This window comes from Scomber japonicus, chromosome 20 (assembly GCF_027409825.1).
Source record: "Scomber japonicus isolate fScoJap1 chromosome 20, fScoJap1.pri, whole genome shotgun sequence".
NCBI lineage: Eukaryota > Metazoa > Chordata > Actinopteri > Scombriformes > Scombridae > Scomber > Scomber japonicus.
The window spans coordinates 16,509,596-16,524,104 of record NC_070597.1 but is presented as its reverse complement, the minus strand read 5'-3'; the positions used below and the strand labels follow the sequence as shown (position 1 = coordinate 16,524,104).

General features: G+C 40.0%; 1 protein-coding gene across 1 annotated transcript; it reads left to right on the top strand.

Annotated features, from left to right (window-relative positions):
* The first annotated feature begins 7,267 nt into the window (after nucleotides 1-7,267).
* Nucleotides 7,268-14,329, top strand: LOC128381143 (testicular acid phosphatase homolog). The gene is made up of 11 exons (XM_053341092.1): nucleotides 7,268-7,357; nucleotides 8,993-9,088; nucleotides 9,518-9,604; nucleotides 10,867-11,022; nucleotides 11,293-11,391; nucleotides 12,225-12,320; nucleotides 12,797-12,929; nucleotides 13,226-13,308; nucleotides 13,420-13,526; nucleotides 13,802-13,983; nucleotides 14,220-14,329. Exons 1-11 carry the CDS (start codon nucleotides 7,268-7,270, stop codon nucleotides 14,327-14,329), a joined length of 1,239 nt encoding a protein of 412 aa, XP_053197067.1.
* The last annotated feature ends 180 nt before the right edge of the window (nucleotides 14,330-14,509 follow it).

Genomic DNA, 14,509 nt, shown 5'->3' with positions numbered 1-14,509 from the left:
CCACATTACGTAATAACAATCTCAAGGGATTCTTGTGATAACAAACACATCAGCCATGAACCATAATGGTGGATTTGAATAATATGTTGAGTTAAAATGTTTGGGTGTTACAGCAGGGAGATTGTGTTTTAAATGTCTTATGGGGGCACTATGTCGAATACTGACTCAAATCTTGAATGTAATTGTGCTCGGCTTGTATTTTGGTCTCCAGAGATTTCATTCCCCTTGAGACTTTTTAGACATACTGTAATGGTAAAGGGGCCTGCACGCTGAAATAGCAATAGAGAAGACAGCCACAGAATTTTATGGTTACATTTTTGTATTTTCTGAAAACCATAACCCACAGTAAACGAGAGAAATCAAACCAAGGTGACTATTTTTTAAAGCAGATTTATAAATATCTGTATTTTGCAGCTTTTTGCTGTTTCTCAGCTTGGGTTAATTATAAGCAAACATATAGTGAATGCTTAGAAAACCCTCGAATCCCCCCACCCTCCGATTTTTTTTTTTTTTTTTACACAAGGCACAGAAAAGGGTAATGCTCATAAGGAGTTGGGGGGTGGGGTGTGAAGTGAGCAAAGAGTGTGAATGCAGCAGAAAAGAATAACATTAATATGCACTAAAGATGAAAGCGGAATGCTCAAGCGCAAATACATTTAGAGCGTTCTGTGATCTTGGCATGAATATAATGTTATGGAGTAGGGTAATTTTAAATTAGAAAAGGTGGGATTTAAAAATACCAGTTTCAACCCTTGCAGTAAGAAGCAAGCCATACACACAGGAGGCATGTTTATCGGCATAAATTCACCCATGTAATTTCAGATTATGTTCAGCATAGAAGAGGACACCCTGATTTCTGTTTGCCAAATGTTTTCCCCTGTACATTACATGGTTGTGGTACAGTCATCTTCTCGAAATTCACTGTGCTTGCACTGTCCTCTCCCTTACCCTATGCTGTCTTTTCCCTTCAAATTCAATAACCTCCTAGCTGTGTTTCTCCAGGGAATCCCCCCAGCTCCCCTGGCCCACAGACAGGCTGCGGAGTCTGTGGGGAACCTGACACAACATAAACTCCACTGTGAAGCAGAGGTGTCAGAGTCTGTGGGCTGCTTCTCCGCTGATCGAGGAACCATGGAAATGTGAAAACCTTTTATTCACACTTAAAATGCAGCAGAGAGAGAAAAAAAAACATATTTTTAACATGAGAGTAGTGTGTGTTCACTATGACCGTATGGGCTGCAGACTCCTGTGGCCTATTTAGGCATTGTTTATATGAGGGTGGACTAGACAGCATAGTTAGCAGGCTTGGCTTGGACTCAGATTCCAAAGACTTATGGAAAGTATGAGGAAAATATGACAGTGACCCAGTTGGATTTTAATTTGTGGATAAAAAGGAAATCAAAAGCCTTTTGATTTAAAGTCTGCTCTTTGTTTTAAGATTCCATTTTTTACTGTTATTACATGAAACTATGTTGGTGAATTCTGAGCTTACTACCGCTGCTCTCAGTGGACTTTCTCATACTGTACTGAGCATACTTTGCTTTTGTTTCGGTCTATATTTAGATTCCCCCTCGCTTCCTAGTATCATTAAGAGCTGTGCAGCAGATCTTTTGACTTGGGAATATTGTTTTGCTTCTCGCCCCCCAAAGATCTCAATTAATAATCCAGAGAGAGTAGCTACACAAACATACTATAAGGGGAGATTTTCCAGTAGACATGCATAGCATTCAGTGCACTTAGCAAACACTCAGGAGACCTCGTAACCCCAGACAGTTTTTATCTCTTCTGGGGATAAAACACTCAACTTGACCAAGACATGTCACCCGGAAAAAAAAGCAGTTTTTTTCTCTTTCCACTAAATGCTGCTGAAGTGGCTGTGGAATAGGTTTGCTGCTGTGGATGTGATTTGTGATGCACCGAATCAGGCTTCTACATGTTATTCTTTATATAACTTTACTTATTCATTCATGTTTTCACATTATGTGTCCCTGTAGTATATGTTAATATGGCACAAAAGAATCACATTTTCGCCCTTTAAGTTGAATTAAAATATTAAAGGTGCTGTAAGTTTAGTTGAAATTAGTCCGATGACACTCTTAATTCATGTAATGGGTGCATGACAAAAATATCCCTCCAAATGAAAATCTGAAATACTGGTGAAAATCCACTTCACCAATGTGTAATGGGCTTCTGTGTAATGCTTTCTAATCATATTAAATGATACCAGAAATAGAAAAAAAAGAAAGGCTTTTGTCCATAAATATCTCACTAAAAATGCTAGTTAATGTACACTGTGGGCTTTTAGTGGAGGATGAGGTTTAAAACGATTTTGTTTCCATCATGCATTACAAACAGACACCTTCTGTGTAATTATTGGAGGAAGGTATGTAGCAAATTGTTCCTCAGTGCAGGCACAACCACACACAAACACATTTTAAGGCTTTGTGCTGATGTTATTATTAGATTATTACACCTTTTTGATAATTAATGTGCCATAACTGCTGACAGGGGAAGTGCTTTTACTTGTGTGGTTAATGTTGTGGCACTTATGGCTTTTAATGGCACAGTGAGTAGTGTAGTGTTGTTTTCCTACCCTGTTGCTTCAGGAATGTGTGTACTTTCAGCTCTGGCAGTAATAGTTAAAGTTCAGCATTTTCAAGGAAATTTGCCTGATTTAGTTTCTTGCTGAGAGTTAGATGAGAAGATCAATACCACTTTTATGTCTGTACAGTAAATATGATGCAGATTTTGTTTCCGTAGGACAGAGCTAGGCTAGCTGCTCCCACCTGTTTCCAGTTTTGGGCACTTTTGTAGCTTCATGTTTAGTGAGATTGGTAGTGATATTTTTATTTAAAAAGAAAGCAAATGTGTGAATTATACATAGCAGGTCTTGTGGCTTTAAAATACAATTCACTCAATATTAATCTAGTGTGGATGAATCATTCAGAGGACAAATTCAAGCCAGAAGCAAAAAGAGTCTGTCAGTCAACATTACCAGCAGAAAACCATATAGGGTATTTCAATGGGAAAACATGGAGATTTCTTATGTAGATAACACAATGACATATGAGAGCAGAACTAAACTCATCTTTCTATTTTGCACATCCCCTTTTCTCACATCTTGCTTATTCTCCTTTTGTCCTAAAGAAGGACATTTTTGTCCCATGGGGCATAACAATATTGACGTCAAGAGATGAGTTATTGATTGAGAGGAGAGGACAGCAAAGACAGTTGACATGCAGCAGACTACTTCAGGTACCAAACAGCAGAAGCATTCATACATGTATGCGGCATGTGCAAAGGAATATTCATTTCATTGTGGGGTGATACACATCTATTGAATTTTGAACACATGTCAACCAGACATAGACATTTACTGAGGGCCAAGGAAGATGTGTGTGCTCATCTCCCCTCTCCACGCCACAAGAGCTGTGCTACACATCTTTACATGTTGGGGAAATTGATGCAACACTGCTTTGTTCTATCGCCTTGCGATATATATGAAGCGATAATGAGAGTGCGTTCTGTCCTGATTGAATGGGATGATGACATCGATATGAAATAGCTCCGGCCTTCCCATGGCTTCTATGTGTATTCCACATAGATACATCTTCTTGTCTAGCGGGTCATTTGACCTGCATTAGTTGAGGCTGATTGAAACACTGAAAAATAAGCGTGCAGCAGTTCAACCCCAAACTGCACCAGTAATGTTCAAGAAACGACTGAAATTGGATGCAAGTTCTGCAGAGCTGGTCAATGTCACAGAGAGGAAAAAAGAGTCAAATGGCAGAGCGGAGACAGTTCTCATGTATCATTTCGTGGAACATATCAATAACCATAGCAACATACACAGCAAATAGATCCCTACTGGCAATTATGCAAATGTGGATGTGACATGTGAGTCTGTGCCCAGCATGATGCGACGAGAGGGGAATTCACCAACATTTGGCTGCTCTGCTGCTGCTACCATTAGCTTCCACCCCCTCTCTCCCCTCTCTCTCCCTTCTCTACCCCCCCATCACCACGTTTCCATCTCCTCCTCCTCCTCCCTCCCTCCCTCCCTCCCTCCCTGCTTGCCTGCCTGCGTCCATCTCTTTCCTGTTCTCGCTGCGGTGTTGCTATAGCAACGAAGAAATGTGGGAATACCTCCGTCCTTCAGAGAGAGGGGAGGGAGAAAGAGAGAGAGAGAGAGGCAGAGAGGAAGAGGATGGGAGACAGACAGAGAGGGGAAGGGGTAGACAGAAGAAGAGACAAGAGAGGAGAGAAGAGAAGGGAAGGAAGTGTGGAAAAGACTGTTAATGAAAAGACAGAATGAGTGACTGAGATTCACTCCCTGAATGGACACCATGGCCTGTCACTTAGCCACCTGACTCTGGGTGTTTGTCCCCCATCCACGGCCAAAAAAGCTATCCTATATTCAGTTTCTGTGAAGAAGACGGCACTGTTATCTGATTGGAGGGGTGGGTGCCAGTGGGGGTGGGGTTGGGTTCGACTAAGATGGCACAGTGTCGCACAGCCATGGCGTAGCTTCACGCTGGGCCCAACGCACGCCATTTGTTTGACGATCCATGTGTTCTGGATGTCTCCATTTGTAGTGAGGCTGCAGTTTCCATGACAACGTCCGGACTAAAATAGCACCACGCTTTTCTCTCTCTCTCTCTCTCTCTCTCTCTCTCTCTCTCTCTCTCTCTCTCTCTCTCTCTCTCTCTCTCTCTCTCTCTTTCTGTCTCTTTTTCTCTCTCCTCCACTCACAATACACTCATAACTGTTCATTCGGGCCTCGTTCTATCAGGCTGAGATGTCCCATACAGCTCATCGCCATTCATCATATGGATTGAAGCACATGTAACCCCCCTCTACTCTCCCACCCACCCGTCACAATTTCTCTTCACACACACACACACACACACACACACACACACACACACACACACACACACACACACACACACACACACACACACACACACACACGCAGGCACGCACATCACATCTCCTCCCACCTCTTATCTCCCATTTTCAGTCTCTTAGTCGCCCTGCAACAGATTCTGTCAACATGCATCAACCTCTGCGTTGTCATGACGACGGTCTTGAAAATCACTGCAATTATTTCAACAAAGACAAAAACACTACAGCCACTTGGGCAAGAGGAAGGAAAAAAAGCATGGTGTGTTTGTGTGTGTGTGTGTGTTTATGTTTATGTTTTCAGTTTATTTGAGTGACAGAGAGAGGGAGATGCAGTATTGTGAATCGGTGCATGCGTGTTTACTGACCCTTCAATGAACTGGTGTGTATCAATTGTGGCATTTTCCAAAGCAAATGTGCATGTGTTAGTGTGTACGTGTATTCATATATGTATGACGTATGTGTGTGTGTGTCTCTCTTAGTCTCATATGCTGAAACTCCTTTCTTTTCCTTTAGTCGGACCCTTGAGTATGTATATGTTGGGCTGTAAATCAGCGCAGGTGGACTCACTGACCCATTTGTATAGGTGTATGGTTTTTCAAAACCAACCTGTACCAGCTACCACACGTGTGCATGAGTGTCTGTGATTACTGAACACTGCTGTGAGATAGAGAGACTCACACAGATGGGCAGAGACAAATCTGCTCAGTGGCAGTCTCAGAGTCTATTTTATGCTACTTTATACTTTTACTCCACTACATTACTGAACTCTATATGTTTAATTGTATTTTAAATTGGTTCCATTTTGACCATGAATGATGTTTTAATGCAGAAGTAATGAAAATGTTTTAATTATTATTATTACATTAAAGCATTCCAAAATCAGCTTGTTTTCATCACACTTACTTTTGATTCCAACTGTAAGTATGATATTCTATATTGTAAACTTGAAAAGATCATAGCAATGAGGAAACTGATAAGCCTTTTAAAAAAGGCTTATCAGTTTCCTAAAACAGCTGAGCACTGCAGTTTTTATGAAACATTACTCAAACAGGAGTAAACAGATTATTTAGGGCTATTTTCTGCTACAGATTTAGAACGCGAGTGAGTATTTATGGCACCAGGACTTGTACATGGGATTGACTCAAAATAAACTTAAGTGCCTGTGTTCATCATAATAAAAGAAAATGCAAAATGCAAGTGCAAAATGTGTGGGTTATTTGTATGTTTTTGTATGTTACTAGTTTTTGGACAATACTGGGGATCAGTGGTAATGACAGTAAGAAACATGTAAAGTATTACCAGACTTATCTTATAATTAAATTCAATTTGCACTATTTCGTTCATTAAATCAAGGTCTATGTAGTCTTAATTTAATCTTGAGCATAGTTATGTTACACTGACAGGCCTCATCTGTGAACACTGTATATTACTTAGTACAACAGATCATATCTTGCACTTATCAAATATGATGTCAGTGCTATATAGCTCTAGATCTTCACACTCACTAATCCCATTGTATCCCATAAAGCTCCTTTGATACTAACAGATACTTACATGTGTGCAGAGTCAGGGAAAACACTCCAGGCCCTGTAATCTTGGGGCCAAACCCACGGCGGATGACAGCATGTTATAATGAGTGTTTGTGGCCCTGGGCCAGTGTGCATGTGGGTATTTGTGTGTTTATTCACGTAGGAATACAATCTGAGAAGCCAGGTGGGTGTGTCTACACTTAACCCATTTTCTTTGTCATTGTTCCTCTGAAGCTATGAGTGTCCTTAAGAACATATGGCAGCGGCTTTACAGTGGCATTATCAAGACTGAGGGACCAAACATGTGTCCTCAAGATCAAAGGTCAGGTAGCGGGGCTATAAAAGCACTGCCTCCTCTACTGGACTATGCAGTTGATGAAAGTCTGAGTATGACTGAAGATTTGGGATCTGCAGCTTCTGTCTGTAACTCATTTCACTGAAAGAGGAATATGTATGAACAGGGACTGAGGTAAGTGCATATATTAATTTGTGTGATTTGTAATGTATTTGAATCTTTTTTGATGCAACATTTAGTTGTGCCTGTGATGTAATGTATATGATATTTCATTCAGTTATTCTTCGTGAATAATTAAATCAAGATGACATCAATCCAGGACAGAGTGCTACAGTATTTTGCAAATGATGACACAACATGCATATTTAATATGTTGTATAATTGGTCTGAAAGACACATTTGCACAATCTTTGTTCCACTATAATTTAGAAGTATTCAGTCTGGCATTTAACAATTCACATTTCTTGCCATTTTTTTTTACTTCTCGTCAGCAGGGGAACTCTGTAAAGGAGGAAGAGATTGACAAGTCAGGAAGATGTTGACGTTTCAGGAAAGTTTGGGCTGTGTGTTTCTTCTCTGTTGCATCTGCTTGACTGAGTGTCGGGAGCTGAAATTTGTCGTAGCTGTAAGTATATCATTTTTCCCCCAATTTTCTTTAAAATGTCTACATAATAAAAAAGGATAGCAGTTCTGTTTTTATGTTGTTGTTATTGTCTGTCTATCTATCTATCTATCTATCTATCTATCTATCTATCTATCTATCTATCTATCTATCTATCTATCTATCTATCTATCTATCTATCTATCTATCTATCTATCTATCTATCTATATGTATGAGGTATATATATACATATGTGTGTGTATGTGTGTGTGTGTGTGTGTGTGTGTGTGTGTGTGTGTGTTATTATTATTTCTCACTTTTATGTGGTCATATTATTTTCTGTAATGTTGTGAACATTGTTTAGGTGGAGGCTTTAAATAAGCCCATTCAGGTTTTCTGCCTCCTCCTGCATTGTATATTATCTGTTATTTTTTTGCATAAATGTTAATTTGAGCTAACTAAACTAAACTAAACTAAACTAAACTACTACAACAACTACTACCACTACTACTTCTACTACTACTACAACATAGTATTGCATGTATTTCATGTGTTTCATATAAGCTGTCTTATAAAAGATACATCCATGTGAGATGTTTGTATAATATTACTGACAGCATTTATTTGTTGAATGCTAGATTTTTAATATCTGGGAGCCAATTCAGATAACATGAGAGTGATATTACTGTATGTTACTGCTGATTACACTGTATTTTTCTGCTCAGTGAGTCTTATTATATTTACACACTGTATGTGGCAAAGGATTACTTTGAGCCTAAACTCCAACAGTGTCAAGCATATCTCTCCCAGACACTGCAGTGTCGTTCATAAACCTCTTTGCATATCTTTCTCTTGCGCTGTAGTTCAATATAGAATGAACAACTGTTTATGAAATATATTTATATTGGTTGTCCTTTTTAAAGCACCCAACCTAGTGTGTAATATTACTGTGTTTGTCACAGACTACAATTTTATATGTAGGCTGACAGTAACCATTTATCAAGAGTTTGGGTGAAGTGTATTACGTGTCACCAAGTGGAATTGTATTCATTGCAGTCTTATCAACATGTTTGTTTTTTTGTGTGTAGCAAAATTAAATTAAATTAAATGGAATAAAATACAGTTTTATTACATTTTATGAAATTTTACTTATTTTTATGTTAGTTGACTTGAGTTCAGTTTCTATAATTTCAGTTCAGTATTTAATCTTAGTTAAAGGCAGTCTCAGGAAGGTGTTTTGCATCAATTAACTCTCACCTTTGAAAGCAAGCCATGACCTTGTTGACTTTACTGTGTGGTCTGTTTTTATTTGAGGTTTTACACCCTGATGAGTTTAAATCACTGTGGTGCTAACAGGAAAACAATGAATCAGAGATGTCCTTAAACCAGCCTAATCGACCTGAGTATTATGTCACAACTCCAAAAATGAGTCCTCAAGTTAATAATAACAGCGCACCTCCACAGCATCTTTATCTTGATGACATCATCAAAATGACTCCTCTGTGTCTCAAATCCAGAATGAACTGTCAAAGATCACAGGTTTCTATTTTTGACTTCTGTCTCAGGGTGGATTACTTGCCCTTAAGTACACACTGTAATGGCTGGTACAGAACCCTGGCGTCTCAATCCATGTGACATAATCTGTTATGACTTTTAAGGTGTTCCGACATGGTGATCGATCGCCTATTGAGTCGTATCCCAGGGATCCTCATGGGGAGGGAGTGTGGGCTCAAGGCTTCGGACAGTTGACTGAGGTATTGTTATTCTGTGTCTGCATGTGGAAAGTAAACATGACAGAAATATATGTCAATTATTATTATACATTTTTTTAAAAGTCAATATATCCATTCATTTTCCTGTAAACCTCTATCCCTTGTGTATTTCATCACAGGCCTGTGTGTGCAGTAGCTTCAGATGTGGTGTCATACATTACAGTATAGTTAAATTTCAGTCTTGAGATGGAGGAAAAGCTTACTTTATAGAGTTTTAATTAAATTCCTTCCCTCTATGACATTGTTCTGCTCTCAGGCAATTAGCCAGTTTACAATGAATAAACTCGAAGGCCTTGGAGAAGGAGTGAAATTTATTATGTTATGTAAATAAATTCAACCTGACCTTAAATCTGCTAAATCTTCAACAAAAGGTCAGATTCTACAACAATTAACAGCAGTTTTTCCTTTCAGCTGGGCATTAAACAACAGTTTGAGCTGGGTAGGTTTCTGAGGAGGCGGTATGGAAACTTTCTCGATCCAGACTACGACAACAAAGAAGTAGGTGTATTTGTGTGTGTGTGTGTGTGTGTTACATTTTGCTTTCTTTCATGCTTGTGTTTCTTGCTGTCATGTGTTCCTTCACTCTAACATGGGGAAATAAGATCATGTTTTGCAAAGCCACTGTCTGCTATGGTTGTAACTACACAGACTAAGTTAATGAGCATGACTCATGTTTGTGATATGACTTGTAATATGCTGTAACATGCGGGGAAATTGCCCCTGGGCTCCATGTACAGTACAGTTGGCAGCACGCATGTTGGTTCAGGGTGCCCCCGGGGCTGCATGCTCGGCATACCGTCATTACGGAGATATGATTTCCGTTTTCTTTTCCTAACCCTATTTTTTTTACACTAAGTGGCTTCCTTTTTTTCCCCTGCTTTCACTTACTTACCCCACCCTCACCCTCTCTCCATCCTTGCAATCAGTCTTCTTGCCCTCCCTTAGATACAATGCAATTACCACAAAAATAACAACTCTTCTCAGTATCATTTGCGCTTCATCGCCCAAGTCATAGTCAACTTGTACCATACCTTTTCCTGCTCTGCCATGTCTGTTTTAATTTGACAAAAAGTGGAGGGGGGGGGGGGGGTTCTCAGCATATCACAGGAACATCCAACCTTATCAGTGTGATTTAAAGTGTGCAAAAACCTGACACAGGGTGACAGAGAGATATAGACGAGCAAAGTCTGATGTCAGAGAAGATCACAGTAAGACGGATCTTTTTCCCCTTCCTTCACTCATCCATTTGGATTTCATGTGACTCTCCTCCTCTTTTAAGGGAATACCTCAGTTGACTTGGAATAAATACAGCTCACTCATGATACACTGCTGCTTTGCTTGGTGCATTTATTTTGCATTACATAAAAATAGAAAGTGAATTATGTGCATTTCCACATTGCAAGTGCAAATGCATTCCTTTTGAGTTTCCAAGTGCATTTCCACTTTCTATAAAAAGCAAGCTAAGTATGACTGTCCCATTTGGGAGAACACAGTAGACTGTGGTATGTGTAACAAGTATACTACCAACAATATAATAATAATAATAATTATAATAATGCATTTTATTTAAAGGCGCCATTCAAAGCACTCAAGGTCACCTTACAAGGCACATATAACACAACAACAGTACATCAAACAATATAAATCAGGTGACATTTAGTGCAAAGATAAAGAATAAATATGAATGTGACTACAAAGTGCATTAGTACAATAAATATGCTCACATTTTATTACCATGTTTCCCCCCATGTGTCCAACAGTTATACGTGCGTAGCACTGACTACGACCGCACTCTCATGAGTGCCCAGGCCTGCCTCGCTGGGATGTTCTCCCCAACCAGACGCCCGCCTCCAATCATGCCCCAGTTACTGTGGCGGCCCATTCCAGTGCACACCATCCCCAGGGCCCAGGACAAGGTGGGATGCTGAGCCACATAAATATTTCCTTTCACACAGCAGCCATTCACAGCTCAGTAGAAACTTGCTCAAGATGGAGTCATTTGAGCCTCTCTGTGTAGTTCCATGTTGCTGTCTGTGTTCACCTAAAGCTGTGAACCTGGCGCACTGAAACACTCAACTGTTTTAAAACATGCAATGAATGTATAATTGTGCCCAGAAGACTTGCAGCACCTGCAGTAATGTGCATTATGTCCACTGATGTTGTGCTATTGTTTTCGATTTCTCAAGCTGTTGAAGTCTCCAGGCAAAGACTGTCCGAGGTTCAGAGCGCTGATGACGGAGACTTTTGAGAGTGAGACCTACCAGAGGTACCTCAGGGCTCACCAGGTGATGCAAACAAAGACAGTCCTCACTGTAACTCATCCTCAACATCTGTTCAATGACGTGAACGTTCTACTCACAGCATCACTTTACCATGAGTCATGTGCCTGTCTGTTGTTTTATATCATCACAGTCAGATTTGCTGTGAATATTTCTCCTGGCCTTCTCTCTACTTACCCATGCCTTGATTTGTAAATGAACTGACACAGTGAAATGTACATTTCTGTAAAACAGTGAAATATACACTTCACAGTTGTTGGTGCCAACGTTATCAGCACCTCCAGTGGACGTGTTAGGTGTGCTGTAGACATCATGTCCTCTCAGTAATTTTCTCAGGCACAGTGACTCCAGTGCCTACAAAAAGCTGCACAGTGCAATTTCTCTCACATTCTCAGAGATGCTAATTAACGGTTTGGATTTAATTAGATTAAGAATTACAATAAAAAAGGTTTTAATTAAACTGAGTCCCATGCGCTGCCTATTAAGGTGGTGTTTGAGATCAGGAACAGGGGCCTCCTGCATTGGATTTTAACACCCTCTGCTGGAGGCAAGTTACATACAACAATCAAAATGGTGCCATTTGTCACTTTGTTGTCTGACCAAAGTCTAAACAAACAACAATCACTACATCAGTGATCAATATCAATGCATAATCTACCAGCTACTGCTACTGTGTGTACTTTTAAACTATAGTCACTGACAGCAAGAGCCATTATACGAGCACCTGAAAATACAACTATAGCAAAGTTTTATATCACCATATGCAAAATGATAATGACAATGAAATTAATGAAATAATTTTAAAAAGTTGAATGTTCTTCTCTAATTTCTTTTTGCAGCACTTTGTAGAGGAGCTTTCCAACCACACCGGTTACCCCATCTCCAAACTGGTTGGCAAAAAAATATGGAGGGTCTATGACACGCTTACCTGTCAGGTATACTCAGTGGTTCACAGCAAGAGCACATACACACAATGGAATCATGCACATAAACACTATGAAGCTTGTATACTACATGTATTATGCAGTTTAAAAATATGCCCATCACTTATACAAACACCAGCTGCAAACAGAGAAAGAAGATCTGCTTTCTTCCAACACATCTGCAGAGACGGGGAGGGGGCCTGGAGCGTAGGGAAATCATTTTTATACATACAGTAAGACATGAATAGGACAACATATTGAAATGATAATTAAAGCATTATGAGATGGGTGGATTCTAGGCCAGGTTGAATGCGCTCATTCACACTTGCAAAATGAGCATCTGTTATCTTCAGACCAGTGCTAAAAATAGCCGGGATAATAGAAACGATGAAATACAGCCATTTAAACCCCCCTTTGTTGTGATCCATGTGTTGTGTAATCTGAGTATTAGTGTGATGCGAGGTAATGAATATTATTTTCTCACGCAGAGGATCCATAACTTGACTCTCCCACGCTGGGCCACCCAAGATGTTCTGGACACCCTAAAGAGAATAGCATCCTTTGAGGTCATGTACAGCATCCTCAGTCACAAGCGGAAAGAGAAGGCAAGGCTCTCGGGAGGTGAGGATTCACATTAGAGCAAATTAATTTAAAGCACTGTTCTGATAATTAAATGTTATTAGGATACACATGCTCTGTGTATCGTCTGTTGTGACTACTGGCTGAGGCTTTGTTTATGCATCTGCCAGTGTAAAGCCAGAGTCAGGGTCAAGTTTCCCAAAAGCATGTAAGCACATACGAGCTAATGGGACAAAAATGATTACAGCGCGAAGACAAGATGCTTAATAAGGTCAAAGAAATTGCTTTGGTGTCTGGGAAAAATTTAATTTGCACTGTTGACACTGTTAATTTTCCAGGCGTCCTGCTGAATGCCATCCTAAGGAATTTCTCCAAGGCTGTAGAGCAAGGGAGCACACTCAAATTCATTATGTATTCAGCTGTAAGTTTAATGTTTGGGCACATGCACAACCTCACATAACAAATTGTAATCTATTTCACATTCTGTATCCCCTCACCTCCTTATTACTGTGATGTTTGTGTCTCATGCCAGCATGACTCCACACTCATCACCCTCCAGGCTGCTCTGGATGTGTACAACGGCCTTCTCCCTCCTTACGCTGCCTGTCAGCTCTTTGAGTTCTACCAGGAGTATGATGGGTAATGACTTTTCCCAGCCTTATTCAATGCCCTTTCCTCTTTGCATATTAAATCAACACTATATAGGTCAGATGGCTAAAATACACCAGATTTTGAGTGATTGCATTTCATTGTTTAACAGCACCAAACCATTCTGTTTTTCTTTTCAATTAGATGGAAATATGGCAGCAATCCAGAGTTGCAATGGCCAGATTAGCACATGATAAAAAGTCATTTACATAACACTTACTGCAAATGTGTGTCATTTCATTGTGTTCATCCTAACAATTCCCCAGATCCTATTCTGTGGAGCTGTATTACCGCAATGACTCCTGGCGCGACCCCTACCCAAACCCAGTGCCAGGATGCAATGGATTGAGCCCCTGCCCTTTGTCCATGTTCACTGAACTGGTGCAGGATGTGGTGGCAGAGGACTGGGGAGCAGAGTGCGGGTTTAGGTTAAGTTCTTCCAGTACAGGTGAAGAAAAAGTAGATATTTTTATATTGTCATGCTTGCACTGCCTTCTATTTGCTTCTATTTCAACACATACTATTGGCATCGCTAAGGTTTTGGTGCAATATGTTTATTCCTGTATTCACTTTGGGGACTGAGGAAAGGTTTTTTCAGCACAGACTGTCTGATTTAAAAATATCAGGGCTTCAGGAAATATTCCACAGTCACATGTACTGAAACAGGATTGTTGTCCCCCACAGGTGTCATAATAGCTCTTGCAGTGGCCGTGGGTGTCCTTGCAGTGGCGCTGTTGTTCAGCATAGGAATGGCAATCCACAGGAGACGAACGCACTACTCCAGAGAGGTGTAGTGCAGACGACTGTCACACATGTGCCAAAAATAAAGGAAGGTGCTTTTCCACTATAATAATGTTCCATGTATTTAGTATTTTATATCCTGATTGTGTGTGTGTGTGTGTGTGTGGCTTTTTCCTTCTTCTAAATTTTCTAGTTTGTGTGACTAAAAGGAGATGTAGAGTGATGAATTATGA